The sequence below is a fragment of the Entelurus aequoreus genome, linkage group LG09, assembly GCF_033978785.1.
Source record: "Entelurus aequoreus isolate RoL-2023_Sb linkage group LG09, RoL_Eaeq_v1.1, whole genome shotgun sequence".
Taxonomy (NCBI): Eukaryota; Metazoa; Chordata; class Actinopteri; order Syngnathiformes; family Syngnathidae; genus Entelurus; species Entelurus aequoreus.
In genome coordinates, this window is record NC_084739.1 from 43,118,397 (window position 1) to 43,143,068 (window position 24,672).

Consider the following 24,672-nt stretch of genomic DNA (forward strand, 5'->3'; position numbering starts at 1 on the left):
ATTTCCAGAATTCACCCATTCACTAATGTTAGGCTACCTGTTTTCATGAATACTTACCACCACCATAAAATTCTAAGTATCCATTATGACTTGGAGAATTGCACTTTTGCCATTTCTGGGAAGTGTCACCTGGATTGTGAAGATAGGATTGACTTTAGGCAGAAGCTTGGTGCTTTCTCTGGCAAACTGAACCTCAAGCTTCATTCTCTGCAGCTTTGCATTCTTGTGCAGACTTTCATCCACAAGGAACTTTTCAACTTCCCCACTATCGTGAAGGGGCCATCAAAAGATTTCAGTGTGTCCAGCATGTCTAGTCTCTTACTCTCCTTTCTTTGAGCCATCTCTTGTTTCTCATCTGCCCTACTCTCGAATTTTGCCTTCATGAATTTACTCCAGTTGAGTTCAACCTCCCTTTTTGCTTGTGCTGCTGCCTTGAAACCTCTGAAGCTCCTGGCTCTTCTGTAAAATTATTGACCTATTGACTGCGTTCAGTGTGCCCAACTTCTTCAGTTTGTAGTCCACCTTGCCACATTGTCTCTCCATCCCAATGTTGTGCACAGGGGTGCCATCAATGTTACTAGCCTGTTCACTGACAGGGTCCATTGGGAAGGTCTCCTCATCCATCCTCTGCCTGGCCAGGACAGTCTTCAGATGGGGCAGCATGAGATCTGTCAGCTGCTTCACTTCATCCAAGTATTCGGCAGCCACGTCTGACACTGAGTTCAGGACATGTCCAGTGCCTGTCCAGCCACTATAGCATTCTTGGAAATGGGCTATCTTGACCTGCATGCAGCCCTTGTACCATGAACTGGCCTACACCTTTCTTTGTGGTGCTCTCCGATGCATGTTATCATTTTACCTTTCTCCTTCTCCTCAAGCTTAACCACAAATAGATACAGACTTTGAGCCTCAATTTGCTGCACAGCTGCCGTTATGCCAATGTGTTTTCCTAAGATATTATTTTATTTTTAATGATAGAAGGGAGGAAAAGGGGGCAAAAATCATGTCCGATTTAGTTTTTTGGGTGGGTTGGGGGGTTTATTTCATGATAGCTACCAACTTCCAATACATAATATCTCTCAAATGACCCAATGCACCATCACTGAAGTGGGCGTAATCATTTTCAAAAATGTTTATTTTTAGGCCATTTATCCCCTCCCCCTGTGTCTGTGTGAAACCTGTGCTTGTCAGTGTCTGTGTGGTATACCTAATAGTGTGTGTGCAGTATGTGCACTCTTCTGTACAGTACAGTGTGCATGTCTGTTCACAGTATACAGTATTTCTTGCATAGTGCGTGCGTGTGTGTGCGCCCACACGCGCGGGGGGTTGAGGGGCCAAGACCATGTCAGGCCCAGGGGGCCAAAATTTCTTAATCCGCCCCTGCATCTCCAGTGTCAATCTGAGAGGAAAAACTTATCTACTGCCCAAAGTTTTTTACTCAGGCCCACAGACTGTCAAATTAAAGGATGCGGGGGCCATTTTGATATTTCACCTTTGAAACTAGACCAATTCATACATGTTTTTCAAAAAAATAGAAAATGCAATTTTCGTGAAATTTCGTGTAAATGCTGAAGAGCCAAAGCAGAACTGAAATACTAACTTTTACCACGCTGGCCAGATAGAGTGAAGTGGCAAAAAAATATGTGCAAAATGAGCTAAAAAATAGCTATCATGCTAACAGTACTGTGATAACAGGCCTTCAGTTAGCATTAGTGAAATGCCAAAATATATGACACTGAGGTGTATATATATCTGCTTAACTAGCTAAAAAGCTAGCATGTTAATGTTCGCATGCTAAAATACTGATTGTAGCAGGTGCATACTTGCCAACCCTCCCGTTTTTAGCGGGAGAATCCCGATATTCAGCGCCTCTCCCGACAACCTCCCGACAGAGATTTTCTCCCGACAAACTCCCGGTATTCAGCCGGAGCTGGAGGCCACGCCCCCCCAAAAAAAAGTCTGCCGCAGCTGCGATTGGACCTGACCAGCCTCCGGGTACAAGTACTGGAGTACCAATTGCTTGCCAGGGAAGATCTTCCCCAGGAAGCAAGGATTGACCGGTTTTAGTTTAGTCTTTATTTGAAGGGACAATGTACAGAAACATTAAGCTCAAAGACAGATATGTTCTGTACCAGATTATAGCTAAATAGCTAATTTCCATCTGCAGTCCCTGGCTACCTAAATTAAAGGGATACAAAAATCATGCAATAAAATTATGACAATAAAATCATACACAAGTATTAAGAAAAAAGTCATAAAATGCCCTTTCATGGACACATACTTAATATACAATACAACCACACCTCATTTACATCATCACACAAAGACAATACATGCTTTTGTTCACATCTGTCATCATTTGTAAAAACAACCATGATTTTAACAGACACACCTCACAATTTACAATAAAAAATGCTCTCATGGATAAATATAATACACATTAGGTTGATGTGTCAAACATAATGCCCATCTTAGTGACCGTGTGAGCAGCTTTGATTGCTCCAAAGCCACTTTTTAACTTCAATTGTGAATGAATCTCTATTTGTCAGTGGCGGGCCGTGCGTTTCCCACCTAGGCCTTCAGTGATGTCCGACTTCAATGATTACCTCTCAAAATACCATAATTTATGTCACCACATGATCATTGCTGGAGAAATACTATACAGAAACACATTTACGCACTACTGGGGATTGAATCACATCGACAGTGTACAAAACGGGTTATTTTCTGGCGCATTTAAAAGTCAATAAACCTGCATCAGCAATTAAAACATATCTTATGTGGTACTGTCAAAATTAATATTGCAAATAACATATTAAAAGTGAAAAAATAAAATATTTGAACTCACAATTTATAGGACCTATTTGACGCCGTATGAGCCAGCGGTACCCCTCGTTGTCGGTTTATTCAATTGGAAATGGCGGGCATTTCCCCATTTTCATCACATTTTTATCGCAAGAACAGCTGAGCTCTCTTTAAATATCCTTCTTGATAATGGCCTTGCAAATATATATCTGCCACCTAAACAATGTTTTGTTCTCTTTCTCTGCTATCCCAGTCTGCTACGGCACAACACTTACCACTTCCAGCTAAATTGAAACTTGTGAATGGATACTCCCTTCGGAGTGACAAGTGAGTATCCAATCACAGTCTCGTTAACATCAGGCTACTTGGATAGGCTACTGTCAACAACTTGTGATCTGATTGGCTATCACAACTGTCTCTCAACTCTATGTGTTCTCAAATTCATCCGCTAACGGTCCCGATGAGTATCCAATCACAGGACGCGTAAATGTCACGTTCAACCTTAGGCCATCTAAAGGCCTTCCTGACAATACCTCGTGATCTGATTGGCTATCGCAATTATCTATCACCTGTATGTCCCCGTTCACTTACAGCGCACAGACATTGTTGATTCTGAAGGCTTCGGGCAGATTTGGTACAGCATGGCAACATAAACTAGCTGAATTCTGATTGAATACAAACTAAAACTAAAAACAACAGCACTGGAAGGAGCTTAAGAAGAAAAGAATATGAATATTTTTAGATATTTAGGGAAAGTAAATTAAAAAATAATTGTATCTGTAACTATGATCATGATTTCTGGTTATGTTAGGCCAGCAGCGAAGGCCTTGCTGGCCCTGACGGCACACCACTGTTATTTGTGTCCAACTGAAGATCTTGTAGACATTTTTCATGAAACATGGCACACTGTCAACCTTCCAAACAGATGATGTTTGGTGGATTTTGTTATATTTTGTATGACAAGAAGTTAAATGCTTTATGTAAAAAGTAGGGGTATCCCACTCTGATATTGATATCGTTCCGATATCAGCAAAAAATTAAAAAACAAGTTACAGACGATATCGGCTTACATCAAAAATATCCGATATAAGCTCCGATAATAACAGTTCTGCAGTGCGTTTACTTATGCAAAGATGCACAGCCAGTCAACATCTAAATGTCCTCCAATAAACACAAAAGTTTGGTCTTTTCTTGTACTTTAGTGAAGTCATTTACAAAAGGTAAACATGGTAGGCTATGGGCTATTAGTAGCTCGCAGCTACACGACAGCTAAGCACACAAGTTAGACTTTTGTAAAAAAAATTCCTTAATTGAACAATATTGCAGTCTAAAATACATAATTTGTTAATTTAAACAAGTATCTAATAACTATATTTAAATATTACTTTTAGATACAAAGTCTCCCAGGTAGAAGTAGAAAGTATCCACAAACAAACACGTCTGAATCCTTCAACAACTGTACTCTTGTCATTTGCTTAATTTGATGAATTAATGTGACCACTGAGAGTTGCAAAAAACAACACATCCTGATAGATTATGGAATCCCTGCTCTGTATTACATATGAAATACACAGTATTTACTGTATTAGAAAGACTGAAAGACAGTCACCAGCGATGTGTGGATGCAATAAAAAAATAATAAGTTGACCTTTGAGTTGTTCCATGTATTTGCAGGAGCAGCAGAGAAAAGGTGTGATTGTTGCCACCGACTGTAACTTCTCCATGGCTGTGGCCCATCATGCAGTGGAGCTGAAGATCCCCGTGTTTGCCATCATGCCCTCATGTTGCTCCTCACCTCGTCTTCGGATCTACAGAGACTACGGCGCCATGGTCATCTCCTACGGCAGCACCGGTCATGATTCACAGAACCACGCCCGCCATTTGGCCGCAAACAATGGATACCTCTACCTTGAAGAGTCAGTCAACATTTTACTACACTTCAGGCCTGATCTACTAAAGGTTTGCGTGTACTAAAACATGTGCCAACTTGATAGCACACGCAAAGCTGATCTACTAAACGTGTGCAAAGTAGATTGCGTCTGTTAAGTGAGCAGAATAAGGCATGCAATCCATTTTGCGTCTTTGTCGTCATTAATATGCAAAATATATGCTGATCATCAAAACACCCACAATACTGCGAGGAGAAGTTACAAATACAATTATTTAGCACGCGAAACGTGATTTATCAACACTCTTTGTATTTGGAATGCTTCAGAAGGACCTGCAAAGTGAAAACACCACACACGGCTGCAGGATCTGCTCTCGCGCTGCACACACAAACGAGAATCCTCCGTCCTACGTGTGTGTGTCAACATTTTGGATGGTCAAAAATAAAAAATATTAGACACTTTGTCTATTCAGTAATACAATTTTATCATTTGAGAACGGTAGGTTGTGAGTTCAAACCCCGGCCGAGTCATACCAAAGACTATAAAAATGGTATCCATTACCTCCCTGCTTGGCACTCAGCATCAAGGGTTGGAATTGGGGGTTAAATCACCAAAAATGATTCCCGGGCGTGGCCACTGCTGCTGCTCACTGCTCCCCTCACCTCCCAGGGGGTGAACAAGGGGATGGGTCAAATGCAGAGGACAAATTTCACCACACTTATTGTGTGTGTGACAATCATTGGTACTTTAACATTAACTTAAAACAAATTCAAATGATGCGTTTTGGTGTCTTTTAGTATTATTAAATGACGTTCGTTTTTTTCCACATAAAATATGTATTATTAAAATATATCTTATATGAAAACAACTTCTTTAAGTAGCATTTTTCAACTTCTTGAGCGCAATAAGTGAAGCCTCTCTCCAATGAGCGCACCTTTAGCAATAATAAAAAAAATGTCAATGTACAGTAGATTCACTGCAGAATTGCTTCTAAAATGCCCATAAAAAGTGGTAGATGTCTCCTGTGTGTTTAAAAAAACTGCAAAACGCTACAGGCATGATAACATAAATGAGAGTGTCTCCGTGGTGATGACCCGTATAGTACACGCAAAATCCTCATTTAAAATAGGGGGTCTGCACCAGGGGCGTCACTAGCTTTTAAGGACAGGTGGGGCTTAGCCCCCAGGAGATGCACAGGATGCGAGCGAACGTAGCGCACGAGCACAAAACTTCACAAACGGCTAACACAGACTTAGAAATTAATCATTGTTATTATTATTATTTCAGTGGGTTTATTTTCAATCTGTGTTCAGTACAACAACAAACATGGGTTTGCACAGTGACATTTTGTTTACAGCATCAACGAGAAACAATTACTTGCATGATCCTTCAAGATACGCTGAAACACAATGAAAGTCATGGCATTAGCCTCTATGTTATTCATTCACAACATAGAGGCTAATGCCACCACTTTAGCTCACAATACAATAATTGATGGTTCCCAAATATTTTGAAGTTGCACAGATTACATTTTGGGCACATATGTGACTAAAATGGTTGTAAATTCAAGCCCTGGAAATATTACTTAATTACTTGAATTAAAGTAATATCTGGATCGGGATAATTTGGCTTGTATATAATATATTTATATATATATATATATTATGGCAAGCCGTTAAGGAAATTAAATATATATGGAAGTCTGAATAGAAATGACAAACTTTTATATATACTGTAAATAAGACAGACTTAGAGTCCGTCTGCTGATCTGAAAAAGAGCCAAAGCTGTCAAAGAGCTGATGGACCATCTTCAAAGTGCGATGCTGAAACAAATAATGCAAACAATAAAATGTAACTTCCATGGTTTGGGATTAATGTAGTGCCGTCATCCCGGGGACGGTATAAAAAAAAATGCACGGGACGAAATTAAATGCTCCCCGGGACGATGGCTTTTAACAAATGTTTTCCTTTTTCTTTTTATGTATTTATTCATTTTAAACTTTATATTAAATGTCTTGGTTTTTCCACCCTCTGAAAATCCTATGAAATGTTTAACAAGTATCCTATAATAATACAACAGCTATTAATGTAACAATACAATAAAACAAATATATTTAATGATGTTTTTTTAATAATTTTAACAATAGGCTAATTTATATTACCTTATATTGATTCTACAAGAAACACAAAATTTAAAAACTAAATTATTTACAATTGCAGACACAAGGTTCTTGTTCTGCAGTGCTGTGTGCTAATGTGCTTCGTACACCTGCAGGACCGCAAGCAAGGTCGCAGAGAAAATGCAAACTGGATTTTGAGTGATGTGGGCATTTTCTATATGAACAAGTCCAAGGACCGCAAGCAAGGTCACAGAGAAAATGTGGACTGGATTTTGAGTGATGTGGGCATTTTCTATATGAACAAGTGGAATGGATTGGATACCGGCGCACTAAAGGGGCTCTCTACCTTACGCTATGAAATGAGGGGAAGCTGAGTGAATAATGACAGGTTATATGATTATTTATTCAAACTCATATTCGGGCCACTTTATAATGAATATGTCGGCATGTATTTGTAAAAAAAAAAAAAATCAATTTTTTTTTTTTTTTTTTTTTAACACCAAATTATTTAGGGGGGCTTTAGAACATTTTAGGGGGGCTTGAGCCCCCCTAAAATAGGCCTAACAACGCCAATGGTCTGCACCACATTACTGTACAATTGCATGTGCAGTCTTAGTAAATCACACGTAACACGCCCACAGATAGTACACACTATTTTATAGATTGCTCATGCTGTTTAGCACAAGTTATTTAGATCTTAGTAAATCAGGCCCTTACTGTACAAGTGTTAGCTTTTAGCATAACACACGTTACACACCAGTTTCCAGTAGGGCCTTTTATGTTTTGTTGTGCAGTTTTCATACTGCAGTGGTCCTGCTGGGTTTTCTCACACATGTTTCTTGATGCCTTAATTATGGACTGCAGTGATTGTAGGAATTGGTGGTCTGCTTTTCCCTGTAATATTTACTTCAGACACATTTAATTATAGCTTGACATATGCAGACCTCACATCTGACCAGACTGATGAGGGGAATTGGATGTTGTCGTCAAACGTAACATTATGAATGCAAAAGCAAATTTCCTAAAACGTGGCTTTTACCCTTCAGTCAAGTCTAACACAGTCTATTCCTTAAAGGGGAAATGCACTTTTTTGGAATTTCGTCTATCACTCACAATCCTTATGAGAGACAAGAACACACGTCTTTTTTTAAATGCATTCTAACTAGTAAATAAACGTAAATAAAAGTCTGCTTACAATGGAACCAATGGAAGCCATGACTTCATTGCGTCTATTTTGTTTATTCCGCCATTAATGCCCTCTAAATAACCATCCAAAAACTGCCAACAATACCCCGTTTACATTTTGTGACCTGAATATTAACCAAGTATTAGCAATGGCTATTATAAGCGCTAACGTTGAGAACCTACAGTTAGCAGCGCATTGTATTGACATCTGCGTTCTCGCCTCGGAGCTTGTGAAAGTTTATTCTAGATCGGGATATCAACCATGCGGCCCACGGGCTGGATCAGGCCCGTGAACAGGTTCCATCCGGCCCGCGAGAGGAGTTTGCTAAGTGTAAAATTGAGCTGCATTTTTTAAGATAAAATTGCTGTTCTAAATGTGTCCACTGGATGTCGCAATAGCAATTCTGTTCGGCAAGCAAATAGTTTACACCGGGGCGAGCAAGTATACCAAGCAAGAGGTACACGGTAAAGTGGGGCTGCAATTCCTCTCCCTTGATCCAAATTTATTTATGTAGCCCTTAATCACAAATGTCTCAAAGGGCTGCACAATCCACAACGACATCCTGTGCTCAGATCAGGGCAAGAAAAATCTCAACCCATTGGGCGTAATGAAAAATCTTGAAAGGGACTGCAGATGGCTAAAAAGACGCTGGTTTGTACACATCTGGGGTTTTTTTAACTCTTTGCGAGGATTATAAATCATTCTTCATCTAAACGGGAACAACTTAACATCCAAACAGTCGGCATCCCAGTGACAGCAGACTTTGTACAGTGAGTGATGTTTTATTATGATTGTTGGCTCTCATGAAGTTTGTAGTGAATAATCAGTGATGTTGTCGAAGGAAAAATGTAACGTTGTGATACATCTATTACATTACTGTGCCGCGTATGCTTAAGATGAGCAAACTACATAAATATCACATGTTATTATGAATGTGCCTGTTACGATATTCCATACACCGTATTTTTCGGACTACAAGTCGCTCCGGAGTATAAGTCGCACCGGCCGAAAATGCATAATAAAGAAGAAAAAAAACATATATAAGTCGCACTGGAGTATAAGTCGCATTTTTTGGGGACATTTCTTTGTTAAAACCCAACACCAAGAATAGACATTTGAAAGGCAATTTAAAATAAATAAAGAATAGTGAACAACAGGCTGAATAAGTGTACGTTATATGAGGCATAAATAACCAACTGAGAACATGCCTGGTATGTTAACCTAACATATTATGGTAAGAGTCATTCAAATAACTATAACATATAGAACATGCTATACGTTTACCAAACAATCTGTCACTCCTAATTGCTAAATCCGATGAAATCTTATACTTCTAGTCTCTTACGTGAATGAGCTAAATAATATTATTTGATATTTTACGGTAATGTGTTAATAATTTCACACATAAGTCGCTCCTGAGTATAAGTCACACCCCCGGCCAAACTATGAAAAAAACTGCGACTTATAGTCCGAAAAATACAGTACTGTATAATCACAGTGTATATATAAAACAATGAAAGTGTTTTTTAAGTGCTTTATATGCAGAACAGAGCGGCTCCCATTGCATTTATTTACTAGTTAAAGTGCTTTAAAAAAAAGAAAAACATATGTGTTTTTCTCTTACATAAGGATTGTGAAAGATGGGCAAAATTCCCCGAAAAAGTGCAGTTCCCCTTAAAGGCTCTACATGACTTACAAGTTATTATCATATTTTGATGTGATTATTTACACAAATCTAAAGAGATATTAACAAATACAATTCAAATTCCGAACAGAAAGGCGCTTGCTGAGCTATACTGTCACCTAGTGGCATTTTATATGTATTGCTGGAAATAACCATTTAAATGTATGTCAGAAGTCCGCATGAGAACACATGTTAGGTACGCCTGAATCACTACTAATCAGCATTCATCTACTCTCTTTGATTTGTTTCTGTCCAGAGATGAAAGTGCGACCTACCTGGCAGGACTGGGCACAGTGGGGATGGAGATCTACGAGCAAGTGGCCAAACTTGATGCAGTGTTGGTGCCTGCAGCTGGACAGTACGGCCTGCTGGCGGGCACGGCTGCAGCCATCAAGCATCTCAACACACACGTTCTTGTCATAGTAAGTCCGCGGTCAGAGGCGGGGAGGAAAAGAATATATGAACTTGTATCAAAATGTGATGAATCGGCTCATTTCGCAGCTTCGATTGTGCGCCGCCAAAATGAGGTCACATTTCCCAGAAACCCTTGCTTCCTGTTGCAGAGACACGTTGCAGCTCGCCTCCTACATTTCTCTGGTGTTGAGCCATGGATGTTTTTCATTCAGCTTGGCTTTTCTTAACAAGATAAACATATTTGATGTTTTTCCCCGTTTCCCTGCTGCCGTTGTCTGCCCACTGCTGCAACTCTGACAGCTTTACGTTTGTTTGCAGTGGAGGGAAGGGATGAGAGCCTCTTATCTTTTGTCATGTATAATACTCTTCTGGCTCTACGTGGTGCCTTGCATTAAAACACATGGGGGCTGTTAGAGGTGATAGATTGTCTCTGTGTGATCAAAGAAGTAAAGATGCATAAATTCTGCAACACATTCAAGAGTACACAGCTCAGCTTCTGTGAGGACAAACGAAGTGGTAGTATTTCTCTAATATTTCCAGGTGTATGTATGTGTGGTTCTAAACCATGCTGTGTGTCTGTGTACTTTCTTCAACAGGGAATAGAACCTGAAGGTTTCCCTTTGCTGCATCAATCTCTGAAGACAGACGGTCCCGTCAAAGACTTTCATAGCAGCCCCAGTAGCAGACTGTACGGAGGTAAACGTAGCAGAGTAGCTTTATCCCAGCAGGCACACCACATTGATACAACATTGGTTATACATACATGTCCTTTAAACTGACTTTGAAACAACATTGCAAAATAGTTGTATTTGTAAATTGAGACAACGTTGATGTCCGATGTTGGATCCACGCTGTTGGTTGGGAAATGAACGAATTTCAAAGGTCAAATCAATGTCACGTTCTGACACTGAATAGACGTCATCAAAAAGCATGCAACGTTGTATTTGTGTAGTAGAATATTGGTTGGGAAATGAACAAAATTCTATGGTCAAATCAACATTAGAACCCAACAATGCTTTTTTGATTGATTGATTGAGACTTTTATTAGTAGATTGCACAGTACAGTACATATTCCATACAATTGACCACTAAATGGTAACACCCAAATAAGTTTTTCAACTTGTTTAAGTCGGGGTCCACGTTAATCAATTCATGGTACAAATATATACTATCAGCATAATACAGTCATCACACAAGTTAATCATCAGAGTTTATACGTTGAATTATTTACATTATTTACAATCCGGGGGGTGGGATGTGGAGGGGGTTGAGGTGGGGGGGGCTAGGTTTGGTTGATATCAGCACTTCAGTCATCAACAATTATATCATCTGTGAAATAGACATTGAAACTGTGTAGGTCTGACTTGGTAGGATATGTACAGCGAGCAGTGAACATAGTGAGCTCAGAAAGCGTAAGAACAAGTATATACATTTGATTATTTACATTTGATTATTTACAATCCGAGCAGGTGGGATGTGGTGGGGGGAGGGACGTTATGTTTGAGTTGCTCAACGTCAGGACCTAATTCAACAAGTTCTCAATGTTGTTTTAATATCTAGTGCCTGCTGGGATTATCAGTGTGGTCAAACTGTGCAGTACAGGCCTAAAGTTTGGACACACCTTCTCATTCAATGCATTTTCTTTACTTTCATGACTATTGATTACTGCTTTGCATACTCTTGGCATTCTCTCAATGAGCTTCAAAAGGTAGTCACCTGAAATATTTTTTTTTACTTCCCGTATGTGGGCTCTGTACCGAGGATGTCGTTGTGGCTTGTGCAGCCCTTTGAGACACTTGTGATTTAGGGCTATATAAATAAACATTGATTGATTGATTGATTGACTTCACATGTGTGCTTAAAGCTCATCGAGAGAATGCCAAGAGTGTGCAAAGCAGTAATCAGAGCAAAGGGTGGCTATTTTGAAGAACCTAGAATATAAAACATATTTTCAGTTATTTCACCTTTTTTCGTTAAGTACATAACTCCACATGTGTTCATTCATAGTTTTGATGCCTTCAGTGACAATCTACAATGTAAATAGTCATGACAATAAAGAAAACGCATTGAATGACAGTACAGGCTTTTGGCCTGTACTGTGTATTAGAAGTGTTTGTATTTTCTGTGCAGACGCTGGAGACACGAGTTTGTCTTTGCTGTAGTAACACAACATATGTTGCTGTCTTGTGTGTTGTCAGATCTCATGGAGCACTCGCTCGGCATCAACACCTTCCAGCTGGCAAAGAGACTTGTGGATAAAGTCATCTCCGTCAGGTAGTCCACAGCAGGGCTACGGTTTCATGTAGTCTCATCGAATGTTAGATATCCATGTTAATTACCATAAAGTACTATGCAAATGTATCAAGATTACATTATTCACAGTTAAACGGTACCAATACATTATTCACAGTTAAACGGTACCAAACAGTAAATATACTGGGATTGTTAACCGAATGCAATCATACCAAGTTGGAAACACTTTCTCATTCAATAACATGAGCAAGTGTGTCCATACCTTTGACTACTACTTCAACAAAACACTCACCTCAGTTTAAACAGTGTTGCCAGGTGGGGTAGGCCAAACGAACGTACCAGTTTCTTGGATTATCGTATTTTGAGAAAAAATATCATGCATTGATTGATTGATTGATTGAAACTTTTATTAGTAGATTGCACAATTCAGCACATATTCCGTACAATTGACCACTAAATGGTAACACCCGAATAAGTTTTTCAACTTGTTTAAGTCGGGGTCCATGTTAATCAATTCATGGTAATTCATACCCAATTTGACATCACCACACACTGTAAAATATAAGATGTACTGTGCTATAGAGCAGGGCTATTCAGCTGGCGGCCCGAGGGCCACATCGCCCCCGAGTTCAGATCAAAACTTGGGAGACAAACATTTTTGCAGCAAATTCCTAAAAACACCAGAGTACTCCTGTTGTATAGATGAACTTGGACCACTGCAAACACATTGGAAGATCATTGCATTGACATTTCGGGGTGCTAACAAACATAGAACACTGGGGTCCAAACTTGTGACTTACATAACTGAGGCGTTCCTCAAGGCACCCCCCCTAACTCCTCTCCTTTTTGGCAGTTAGATTGTTTTCGTACTGTGAGGTGTTGCTGTAGCTTGTTTACTTCAGACGCAATCAGTATTAATTTGTTCAACAACTTAAGTTATACTAGTGGTGTTCCCCAAGGTTCCGTTTTAGGTCCTCTTTTTTTCACAATTTGGACTATTCCACTGGTGGCCCGTGAGTTCAGTTTAAAAAAACTTGTGAGGGACTAAAATGTTTGCAACGCTACAGGGATGTCAATGGTGATCTTTGACTAGTTGTTTTGCAGAAGGTTCTTAAAAACAACAGAGTGCTCCTGTAACTCTGACTAGCCCTTTGAGACACTTGTGATTTAGGGCTATATAAATAAACATTGATTGATTGATTGATTGATAAATAAATAGACCAACATCAAATGTCTACTGTAGAGGACGCTATATGTGTATAAGACTGATAGTGACAACACCCCCGTTCCTTAGCTTTCTGGAAATGTGCCCCCCAAAACTATTTTGTTGAATATCCCTGCTATAGTATATCATATGATGCAATTTTACCCTTCAACTAACGAACAGCATTGGCAGAACTGCGCCCCCACCTGGCTGTAAAGCAGTACGGCAGACAATGACGACATCAATGCAAGATGTACTCCTTTAACGTCATACATGATGGGAATCTTTGGAATTATTGACCGTGCGGAGCAAATACGATAATTGTTGTACGTCTGGTTACCCTGATCTCAAATCTCAAATTTCACTCCATGGTATGTATTTATAATCATGGTCGTGATTCTAAATATGTATTGTAAGTAGGGATAGGTACTTTTCACATTTCTCATGACCAATTCCCTTTAGCTGGGAATCAATACCAGTACTCAGTGGTGCCAATATTGTGCACTTTTGCGTGTGTTCAAACGTTGATAAATGTTAATTTGTCTATGTTTTGTTGTTTAACATTTAACAGTGAGCTGCTAATGACAGCGGTGCTGTCCAGTTGTTATATCTTGTTTTTTTACACTTTGAAGTGTCATTTGCAAGTATTATATACTGTAGTAAACTTTGCATGTAGTTGCAATTCCAAGACATTAGATGGTAGTAGTGTATATGGTGTGTTGCCTAGCCAGGAAGCAGTCTTTGCCATTAAGATGAATGTGCCAGTCTAGTCTTCTGTTGAGCGTACAACGTTTTTATACTCTAAATCAGGGGTGGGCAATTAATGTTTACCGGGGGCCGCATGAGCAACCCGAGCACTGCTGGAGGGCCACATCGACAATATTTCAATTAAATTTTGCTCAATATTATTTTTGATATATACCGTAAGATAAATAATAATAATAATAATAATAATAATAATAATAATAATAATAATAATAATAATAATTAATAATAATAATAATACTTTCATTTAACCTAACTTAACTTTATACCAAAAGCACTGCTTTGGAAATCATTTGTACCCCTTTCAGAGATCACATTTAGTTCCCCTTAAACATCCTCATGTTGCACAATGACATGTAAGCATAGGATGAAGTGTGCATTCCTGTAACTTTCTCTAGTAACAGCATTCCATGATTAATATAAATAAATTAACATTAATAATAAATGACAGTAAAATAAGCACACGTATGACTGAGGAGTCATAGTGTAACTTTGTGTGGTGTTTGAGTTGTCCGACTTTTTGTGTGGCCATAAACACACCAGTGGCTTAGTGGTATGCGTGTTGGTGACAGATGACAAGTTGGTTTTGGCTTGGTTTGTACGGCAGAAAATGACTAGTTTTTCGAGATAGAAGTGTTTTACTCATGTTTTTGGTGTGGTTATGGCCGAATATAAACAGTTTTGCTCAATAAAGTGATCGATATAATTCCTGGCCTCGAAGCATCTTGATAGACGTTACAATAATTGAACGGTGTTCAATTGAACGGTGTTGACGAACACCGTTAGGGCCGCTTGTTGTCACTGTCACTCAAAGTTGCATTGCAAAATTACACAGAATAAATGTGTTTATTTTGTTTAGAATTCAGATGGGTTTGATTTGGTGCGCGGCATATATTTGTTGTGCGCAGAGGACGCTTGAGCAGTGCACAATTGCGCAGGCGCCCACCTTAGAGGGAACGTTGCTTGGCAGTCCATGTCTTGTTGAAAACACGCCATTCGTCATCAACTTTTCTCTTTTTAGCGTCCCGGGTGTAAACCGTGCATCACTTGTCGCTGTGCACCTTCACTCACAGGTTACACACGGACATACGCCCATAAATAACACTTTTCAAAATAAAAGCAGCACAGTTGTATTGCGCGCACGACATAGATGTTTTTTCAACTTTATTTTGTAATTTGTGATTGCAGCTGTTCACATTCACTCACAATCACGCACGCGCATACGTCCACACGGAAGTAATACAAATAACGATTTTCAAAACAAAAGCAGCACCGTTGTATTGCACACTCGACATAGATACTTTTTTAAATGTATTTTGTAATTTATGATTGGCTTCACGCGGGCCGGACAGGGACGCACAAAGGGCCGGATGTGGCCCGCAGAATGCCCAGGTCTGCTCTAAATCAGGGGTGCCCAAACTTTTTGACTCGGGGGCCGCATTGGGTTAAGAAAATTTGCCAGCGGTAGAAAATGGATTACAAAGGACATATTTTTTTAAATAAGAATAAATAAAATTTAAAAAATATATATATATATATATTTTTTAACTTGTGACTTCCCGTGGGCCGTTTGATTTCAATGTACACTTGAGTTGTTTTGCCATCCATCCATTTTCTACCGCTTGTTCCTTTCGGGGTCACGGGGAGTGCTGGAGCCTATCTCAGTATTAATCAATAGCATGTCTATGGAAAAGCCAATATAAATTAGCATCAAGCTAGCGCATTTTGAAAGATTTGAATGTTTTCTATCAGGCATACTTGTTTTGATGACATAGTTTGTCTGCGTCTGCTATGAGTGCTGCTTGAGTGCTTGTTTCCCCGACAAATGTTTGTGTCGGTGCTTAGCCTGTAGGGCAGGGGTCCCCAAACTTTTTTACTCGGGGGCCGCTTTGGGTTAAAACAATTTGGCAGGGGGCCTTGGACGCTGGCGGGCCTTTGCAAAGTGCTGTATTTGTAAAAGTTAAATAATAAAGTGTGTTCTAAACTGCCAATGATAAGTGTTAATTTTCCCTCACAGTGAGGAGGATTCTCTGGTGGCAATGCTGAGGTTTCAAGAGTTTGAGCGTTCTACTGTGGACACGGAGGGAGCCATGGGACTGGCAGCCATCTTGGCAGGACAGCTGCCAGAACTGAGAGGAAAAAGGTTAGTTAGATTTGTTTTTTTATGTATTTTTTTTAAAACACAGCAAAAACAATTAAGGGTATCTTAGCTTTTTGTGGCCAGATTTTGATGGCTAAAGTTAATTTGTGAACTTATTTTCCATGGAGGGAATCACTAAACGTTACAATGGCAATGCATGGAGAACAGTACGTCAACTGTACACTCCCACACTTCTGGAAATATGTTCCACATGTTGTTTGTCATCGGTTGTCCATGTTTCTACCAGTTAAAAGTTTAAAATGTTTCTTCTCTAATGGTCCTTTGCCAGGGTTGCAGTGGTGGTGAGCAGTGCCAACATGGAGCTGGATCTGGTGAGGCAGTGTGTGGACCGAGCCCTGGTGCTGGACGACCGTGTCAGCAAGTTTTCAGTGCAGTTGGGAGAATGGCCCGGAGACATGGCGAAGCTGTTGGACGTCTTGTCCAGAGAGGACGTCAGGTGAGGCCACTGACGCCATGGATTGCATGGAACCAACAAAAGCAGTAATATTCTGATAAGACATATTGTGTTGTTTTTGTATCCACTAACGACATGTTTTCATCGCCGTCCTCAGGTTGTTGGACGTCAATCATCGGAGGCACAGTGACAAGTCAAACCTCTTCAAAGCAAAGGTGAATGACCACTTTCTCTTTTTACTCAATTATGTCCTCTGCCAATTCTATACAGATACAATTCAACATCAGAGCTAAGAAAATCTGCACAAGGCGTAAAAAAAACCAAAATATCACCTGGAAACCAAAATGGTTTCTGACTGTCTGACGATCACATGCTAAAATGTACAAGATTTTCTCCCAATCGGACAATTGCGGCTATTTTTCCCTAGGATAGACATACAGTAGATCCTCGCCTCTTCCTGGATGTTGTTGTCGCCATTCGCATTCTGCTTTAAATTGTTAGTTTGAAACTGTTGTAATCGTGATAATTTTTTGACAGTAACTTAAATAGAAAACGCCGTCTGCAAGGGGGAAAGAGTACTACAGTGATGAATGTCCATGTCTCACAAGTCGATTGACTCAATATTTTGCAGCAAGCAGAGCACAATGGGGTTGGTTGTTACATGTTTTATTTTATTGTGAATTGCTCATCTTCAAAACATCTTTCAATAATTATTCCTACATCAAATTGAAGCGTAAAATGTGCATGTTGTCATTTTCCAACTCATTGTAACAAACACTACTAAAATTTTAAAGACACTTTAACACAGGGGTCCCCAATCTACGGCCCGCCGGCGTCCAAAATCCGGCCCGCGGGAAGTCTCAAGTTTTTTTTTTTAATTTGTCCGACCGCTTCTGTTAGCTTCCTCTTTGTTTATAATGTCTATTTACTGCTGGATCTACTCTCTATTTTATGCTGCCCTATTTTTTTGTCTGCAGCTGTTACATATACTGGAATATTGTACATCAGGGGTGTCCAACTCATTTGAGCTCAGGTGCCTCCATGCGGCATAAATCTGTGCACATGCGGGCCGTACTATTAAAATCATGGCATTGAAACTAAAAAATAAAGACAACTTCAGATTGTTTTCTTTGTCTTACTTTGGCCAAAAATAGAACAAACACATTCTGAAAATATGACAATAAAAGTATAGAACAAAATACCCGGCAGCGGTAAAGTTTAGATCCGGGGTCCAAAATCCGGCCCGTGTGAAGTCTCAATTATTAGGGACCGAGTCCCTTTGGGACAGAGAACCCTATTGTATTTCTAGCGTTTTATTATTATACCGCCACCTCTTTGAGCTGTAATTTGACCCCCTTAACATGCTTCAAAACTCACCAAATTGGACACACACATCAGGACTGGCAAAAATTGCGACCTAATCAAAAAACCAAACCCCAAAACTCAAAACTGCGCTCTAGCGCACCCTAGGAAGAAAACACAGACAAAACTGCCTGTAACTCCCAGGAATGTCGTAGAGACATGAAACAAAAACATCTATGTAGGTCTCACTTAGACCTATATTTCATACACTGACAACCCCCTGCAAAAATCAACAGGAAGTTTGCAATTCCCCCTTCAAAACAAAAGTTGTGTAAAAACAGTCACCTTTATTCAAACATTATCTCCTCTGAGCGCGTTTGTCGTGTCGGCTTCAAAATAACACAGGAGAGAGACTGAACCCTTCTGATTAAAAGTTGATGAAAGAGTTTTAATTACTGCTCCGGTTTGGATTTTATGAGCCCTCAAAGTCGGTCCCAACCATCGCTGCTTGCAGCTTTAATTTTTTTTTAATTTGTCCTTTCTAATCTATTTTACTATCGGGGTCTCCTACCTGCTCAGGCAAATAATATTGTCAAAAAATGCATTTTCCCATCGATAACGTGACATCGCGCTCACGCCGCAGTGTCGGGCGAGCATGCGGAAAGTGTGCACTCTTTTAGTCAATTAGTGCGTGAGGAATATATATACTGTATATATATATATATATATATGTACACACACACACAGCCCGGCCCCCGGCCAATTTTTTTTAACCCAATGCGGCCCCCGAGTCAAAAAGTTTGGGGACCCCTGATTTAACACATTGTGACAACCAACCCCATCACATGGACGCTCTGGAGTTAGTTGTCCCAATGATCTTTTAATGAGACTTTTGTCTTAAATTTGAAAGTGTATCTGCATTGCCAAGTTGACAAATACGTAACACACAATGATGAAGGGACACAAACATTGTTTCTTCATGTGTACATGAATGTGAATTTAAAATGTATTAAACAACTGTGATGTGCTTATTGTCGGGTTTAGAGTATGGAACATAGGCATTTTAGGCCTCTTTATGATGCATCTATTTAATCGTGCTTGTTGGCCATTCATGGCCCTTTAGAACGTCACCCCCCGTGAATACTGTGGGTCTGCTTTACTGGCAAGATTTGGTACATTTTAGAGTATGTTAAATTACAGCACCGTCCAAACACTCTTAACACAGAAATGACCCAAAACACAAACGCCATGAAACACATGCACCGGAAATTGCTGCAAATGAAAAACACTGCAATACCATAATCACTACAGGATCAGAAAATACAAAAATTCTAGAGCCAACACAAGTCTCAGTAAAAAAAAAAAGCCTTCATATTTGCTGCTCAATGGTCAGGGAATGGATTACAAAAGGATCTGAGGCTACCTGAATGGATACATTTGGGGGAATTTCAGGCCATTTTAAAGAATCGAGAAGCTGTTTCTATTGGCACTCTACTTGTTTTTCATTTGTTTTTATTGAAAGATTTATTTTTTTACCTATCACGTGTTTTTTTATCGTATTCTGTCTGTGTTGTGTTGTGTTTGCTTGGTTCTCCTATTATCTTTTAACCTGCCCATTGTACAGCACTTTGGCTAGCCCTGTGGTAAATTTTAAATGTGCTTTATAAATAAAGTTGATTTTATTTATGTTTATCTTGAAAGTAGTTTGTACTTTTAACTATAGTGTGTGACCGCTCCTGTTTTTGTTGTTCTATTTATTTATGAAACCTGTATTTGCTGCCCTCTTGACCAGGCCACTCTCGCAAAAGAGATTTTAATCTCAGTATTTTTTTTTTTATCTGGTTAAACAAAGGAAAATAAAAAAAAGGGGAAAAATTTAATGCAAAAGAAAATTAACAAATGACAACAAACACAACCAAAACAAAAGGAGTGTCAGACCTAAAGGAATATCCGCCTTTAAACACACACTGCCTGTTCTCCTTCTACATTTTTAAATGGTGTCTACTACAATTAGTGGGTGTGTTGCGTGTGATCTACTAAGACTGTGTACAGTTGATAACAATTGCAAAAGTGGTGCAGGCCGCCCTATTTAAGTGAGGAATTTGTGTGCACTATACAGGCTGTCACCATGAAGACATGGATATGATCAGCATTTATTCTGCATATTCATAAAGACAGTCCAGCTAAATGGATTGTGCTCCGTATTCTGCTCACTTAAGACATGTATTCCTCTGCTCACAAGTTTAGTAGATCAGCTTTGTGTGTGCTGTTAAGTTTGCTTGTGTTTTAAAACATGCAAACCTTTTGTAGTTCAGGCCCTAAAATGTAAAGGGGTGTTTAGGGTAGGGGATAGCGGAGGGTGTATATTGTAGCGTCCCGGAAGAGTTGGTGTTGCAAGGGGTTCTGGGTATTTGTTCTGTTGTGTTTATGTTGTGTTACGGTGCGGATGTTCTCCCGAAAGGTGTTTGTCATTGTTGTTTGGTGTGGGTTCACAGTGTGGCACATATATGTAACAGTCTTAAAGTTGTTTATAAGGCTACCCTCAGTGTGACCTGTATGGCTGTTGACCAAGAATGCATCCTTTAAGGAGTGTAAACAGCCACAGGTCTTAAAAAGTGGATCTAGTTTAGGAGTGTCAAACTCATTTTAGATCGGGGGCCACATGGAGAAAAATCTACTCCCAAGTGGGCCGGACTGGTAAAATCACGGCACGATAACTTAAAAATAAAGACAACTTCAGATTGTTTTCTTTGTTTAAAAATAGAACAAGCACATTCTGAAAAGGTACAAATCATAATGTTGTTTTTTTACACTTTCATGTTGCAGTTAATAGTATTCTATGCAGTTAATAGTATTCTATCTTTATTCGTCATTATTTATGCTTTCTGAATAAAATTATGTGATAATGTTCATCAGTCTGATTGATTGAAGCTTTTATTAGTAGATTGCACAGTACAGTACATATTCTGTACAATTGACCACTAAATGGTAACACCCCAATAAATTTTTCAACTTGTTTAAGTCGGGGTCCACGTAAACTCATTGGTGTTATTTTCAATCAAGATTCAATCGAATTACAGTATGTTATTTATGTAGTTTGATAATTTTCCTCCAGTGGTGCACTAACATGTGGTTTATTTTTTATTTGTTTTACATATGTAGCATAATCCAAAGATACAAAGAATTGCTATTGCGACATCTAGTGGACACATTTAGAACAGCAGTTTTTCATTCAAAAATTTCGGCTCATTTTTATACTTAGCAAACTCTTCCCGCGGGCCGGATAAAACCAGTTTGTGGGCCGTACGTTTGACACCCCTGATTGAGATAGTTGCTGACATCATCCAGGACTTTATATTGACAGCATATGACTGAGGGAGGATGTCAGCAGATTCACAGCTTCTATGGGAGGAAAAACGCTGGCAATGAACCATCTGACGACTGATCTGATTCTGATAAATTTGTTTAATCCATGCATCCATCCATTTTCTACCGCTTGTCCCTTTTGGGGTCGCGGGGGGTGCTATCTCAAATCCGAACATTTGAATATATTTACCCAAAACGTTGCAACGGATTTGAAATAACACAATTAAAAAGTGAATGTTCATGCGGTGTCATAAGGTGACAATGATTGTGTGTGTGTTGCCAGGTGGAGTGTGTAGTGGAAACCAGAGACAAGACACAAAGCACTCAACTGAGGAAGACGTTGAGTGAACGCTACCCTTCTGTCTGCTGGCTGGAGCGATGATCATGTGACCATTGATGAAACTAACCTACTGTATATTTTGAATGGAACGCCATCAACATGTGGACTCAACTTAGTCCCATTCACACAACGGATGTTCAAAATTTGCATTTAGAGTCACTATTATTCATATTGATACTGTTTATGCTGCTATGATTGTCTGCTGCTAGTGAAGTAGTTCTGCTGCACAGTGGGGGCTCATGTAGGTACAGTATGTGCAGCCACAACATTAGGTACACTCTAATATGAGGGAGATTTTCAGAAAGATACATTTTTGGTATATGCTGGACTATATATATTATAGTTTGTTCAATATAAATGTATATACCTAGTAGTGGGTTTATATATTTAATGTGGCGCCCTTGGTCACCTCATACCAACCCAATCACACTCAGGCTTCCCAGCATGCTTTGTGTTGTGCTGATTGAGATAGCGTCTGGAGTTGATGACCGTCTTTGCAGTTTCCTGCGCAACTCAAGCTCACATATCCTCACCGAATGAGCGCTGAGCTAAAATCTATTTGACTCTTTTTTCCCCCTCATCCTTGGGGCGCCCCCTAGAGTATGCCAAGCTATAACTGCCACTGTACGTGTGCAGTACTGTGCAAAGGTTTTGTTGTTGGAATTCCCTTTTTCAAAGCATTCGCTGTGACACTGTAAACATTGAATAGGATAGGCAGTTACGAAAAAAACTAATAAATCCACTAGATTTTATGGAGTGTGGACACAAGTCATATCTGTCAATCCAGGTGAGGATTTGAATAGATGTAGTAAATACAGTCATATTTGCTGTATTGGAGTGTTCTCTAAGTGAGATTCTAGTTGATTGTGGTCAAGTATGTTGCCTTTGCACAGTCCTGTATATTGTACAAATTGCTTTGCATATTTATTTCGGAATGGTTGTACTTATGATCGAGTATCATTTTTAAAGAGGTAGTTTCGCTCCCAAGTAGAAATGTTTCCTGAATAAAACTTACTTTTGGGATTTTGTTATCAGCTGGCTCATTATTCTGAAATGTTTTCTTTATGTGTGATGATAGTCTGTTCTAAAGCAGGGGTATCTCACTTTTTCATTGAGGGCCACATCACAACTGGGGCTGCCCTGAGGGCCATTTGCAACAGTGGGTATATATAAATAAATGATAAATGGGTTATACTTGTATAGCGCTTTTCTACCTTCAAGGTACTCAAAGCGCTTTGACAGTATTTCCACATTCACCCATTCACACACACATTCACACACTGATGGCGGGAGCTGCCATGCAAGGCGCTAACCAGCACCCATCAGGAGCAAGGGTGAAGTGTTTTGCCCAAGGACACAACAGAGGTGATTAGGATGGTAGAAGGTGGGGATTGAACCCCAGTAACCAGCAACCCTCCGATTGCTGGCACAGCCACTCTACCAACTTCGCCACGCATTTGAATAGATAGATAGATAGTACTTTGATTCCTTCAGGAGAGTTCCCTCAGGAAAAACATAATAGCCTTGTTACACAGCTGTTTTTGATTATTATACTTTTACTAACAGATGGATGAATGACTTGCTTTGAAATTGTAAGTCAAGATGGGACGGCGTGGCGAAGTTGGTAGGCAAGGCAAGGCAAGGCAACTTTATTTGTATAGCGCTTTTCATACACAAGGCAGACTCAAAGTGCTTCACAGACAACAAAGTGAAATGAAAAAAAATAAAAGCAAAATTAAAATGCAGACAATAAAAATAAAAACAGTGCAGACGTTAAAAGTTAAAAGATTAAAAGATTTAGCTGAAAGCTAAGGTGAACATAAAAGTCTTCAGTCTAGTTTTAAAAGTAGTGAGAGTTGGGGAGAGTCTGACATCTTCAGGAAGTTTATTCCAGCTATGTGTTGCATAGTGACTGAATGATGATCTCCCTTGATTTGAGTTTACTCTTGGAACCGCTAACAGATTGGTCTCAGAAGATCTTAGTGATCTAGAGGGCGTATATAGTGGGAGCATATCAGTGATATACTTGGGCCCTAGACCATGTAGTGATTTATATGAGCAGGAGGATTTTGAAATCTATTCTCTGATGTACAGGGAGCCAATGTAAGGATTTAAGAATTGGTGTAATGTGCTCACATTTTTTGGTCTTTGTTAGAACTCTAGCAGCAGCGTTCTGAACAAGCTGTAGCTGCCTGACAGTTTTTTTGGGAAGACCTGCAAGGAGACCATTACAATAGTCTAGCCTACTGGTAATAAAGGCATGTACAAGTTTTTCTAAGTCTTGAGCTGACATGAGCCCTCTAAGTCTTTTTACATTTTTGAGGTGATAGTAGGCCGATTTTGTTACTGATTTGATGTGACTGTCGAAATGTAAATCAGAATCTAAAATAACCCCAAGATTTCTGGCTTTATTTGAGGTTTTCAGGGACAGTGATTGAAGGTGTTGGATGACTTTAAACCTTTCTTTTTTAGCACCAAAAACAATTATCTCAGTTTTATCTTCATTTAGTTGTAGGAAATTTTGGCACATCCAGTGTTTGACTTGCTCAATGCACTGGCACAGAAGATCTATGGGGCGATAGTCATTTGGTGATAGCGCTACATAGATTTGGGTGTCATCGGCATAGCAATGATGGTCAATGTTATTATTTTGCATGATTTGTCCTAGTGGGAGCATATAGATGTTAAATAAAGTCGGCCCCAAGATTGAACCTTGGGGGACTCCACACGTTACGTTGGTTGGTTCTGATACAAAGTCACCAATGGAAACAAAATAGTTCCTATCTTGT

General features: G+C 39.5%; 1 protein-coding gene across 1 annotated transcript in view; it reads left to right on the top strand.

The window, feature by feature from the left end:
• LOC133657450 (L-threonine ammonia-lyase) overlaps window positions 1-22,913 on the top strand; it is a 42,236-nt gene extending 19,323 nt beyond the window's left edge. The window contains exons 4-11 of the mRNA XM_062058794.1: window positions 4,480-4,721; window positions 9,941-10,106; window positions 10,695-10,794; window positions 12,297-12,372; window positions 16,338-16,463; window positions 16,750-16,917; window positions 17,033-17,090; window positions 21,827-22,913. Coding sequence (XP_061914778.1) covers window positions 4,480-4,721; window positions 9,941-10,106; window positions 10,695-10,794; window positions 12,297-12,372; window positions 16,338-16,463; window positions 16,750-16,917; window positions 17,033-17,090; window positions 21,827-21,925 — 1,035 coding nt within the window. The 3' untranslated portion in view covers window positions 21,926-22,913. The remainder of the gene's footprint in view (window positions 1-4,479; window positions 4,722-9,940; window positions 10,107-10,694; window positions 10,795-12,296; window positions 12,373-16,337; window positions 16,464-16,749; window positions 16,918-17,032; window positions 17,091-21,826) is intronic.
• The last annotated feature ends 1,759 nt before the right edge of the window (window positions 22,914-24,672 follow it).